General features: G+C 55.1%; 1 protein-coding gene across 1 annotated transcript; it reads right to left on the reverse strand.

Annotated features, from left to right (window-relative positions):
• Positions 1–332: 332 nt before the first annotated feature.
• PPTG_20072 (hypothetical protein) lies at positions 333–830 on the reverse strand (the record flags this gene model as incomplete). Its single annotated transcript, XM_008918716.1, has 2 exons — positions 333–600; positions 712–830. Coding segments are annotated over 2 exons (387 nt in total), but the record flags the coding sequence as incomplete, so codon positions are not given.
• Between the last annotated feature and the right edge of the window lie 499 nt (positions 831–1,329).

Here is a 1,329-nt window from a genome sequence, read left to right on the forward strand (position 1 = left end):
CGTGGATTGACTACAAGTGCTACCAAGTGTGACGGGGTCACACAGCAACTTGCGCTGAGGAAGTAGGCTTCCAAGAGTATACAAACTCTAAGTGAACGGCAGTTCACGTGTCCCTGGTCTGTGGGGACGAAGTACTCAATTAAGGGTATGTTTAAGACTGATTGTATTTATAGGTAAGCTTAGCTTGGTTTCTAATACAAACTGTAAGTCATCTATAGTAAAGCTATGTAGATATGCAATGATTGGCTCCTAGAGCCCCTGGTACCATGTACCAGGTATTACAAGAGTGACAGGTCACTCTTCATGTAACTTGGGTACACTGAGGTTCGTACTTCGTTACATTCTCCTCCACTTAGGTTCGGTTTACCGACCATCGGAGGTTTGCCTCCCTCGTCGCAGCCAGCATTGGGTGAGCCCTTCGCCTCGTCAGCAGGGGTCTCAGAGCGCTCAGGCGTCTGTGACTCGTGATTAATGTGATCACTAGCAAGCGAGTGCAGGCTGTCAACGCTGTGCTCGCTGGGCACTGGAGTGTGCCCTCCCACGGAGCTCCCAGACACACTGCGGAAGCTCCGGGCCTTGGCCTCGTCCTCAGAACCAGACCTGTGCTAATGGCACGCGAACCGTGAGTTTGGACTGTCGTCTGGGGACATTGAGGGTGACCGCGAGCTTTGCCGCTTGCTCGCCCGAGGCATCAACCGCCTCGGGGGCTACCTTAGTAGCCTCCCGAGTACCGAGACTTTGCTATGACGCTTACAGCTCTTGGCGTGAGCCTTTCGGGCAGCAGTCTTGGCGGGTGCTTTCGCACCGCTCTTCGCAGTACCGTGAGGCATTATGTTGTCAAGGTGGAGACCGAGAAGACGAGCGTTTTTGCTCAAGGCTTAAACTGTGAAATGAGCCACAGCCGCGTCCCCGCAGCTTGTCGAACCCTTTCGACACGGAGAATGAGAGTTTGTGACTCTGTCTCCCTCTTGTGATAGAACTTCTCGCTCGCCGAGGGCCTTGAGCATGCTCAGGCTGCTAAAACCGCAGCCACAGAGGCAAGCACGCTAAGAAGCGCATGGCTTCCAGGTCTCCACTCCACGAGGGGAAGAATACCCGTACTACACGATGTTCGACTCCTCGGACGAAGAGGAGGAGGGTGCCATCAACGAGCCCCGGGAGATCACAAATGATCTTGACCGGCAGCAGGAGCTGTTCTAAGCTGCCCGGCAAAAGCCTGGGGGATCGGAGGCGACGCCTGTCGGCCAGGGAGCTTCCATCAACCCGAGAGGTTATTGGCCTCCCGAGGAGAGCTTTGGAGCCGACCTCTTCTTGGCGGAGCTCAAGGCT

The sequence above is a fragment of the Phytophthora parasitica genome (genome assembly GCF_000247585.1).
Source record: "Phytophthora parasitica INRA-310 unplaced genomic scaffold supercont2.276, whole genome shotgun sequence".
NCBI lineage: Eukaryota > Oomycota > Peronosporomycetes > Peronosporales > Peronosporaceae > Phytophthora > Phytophthora nicotianae.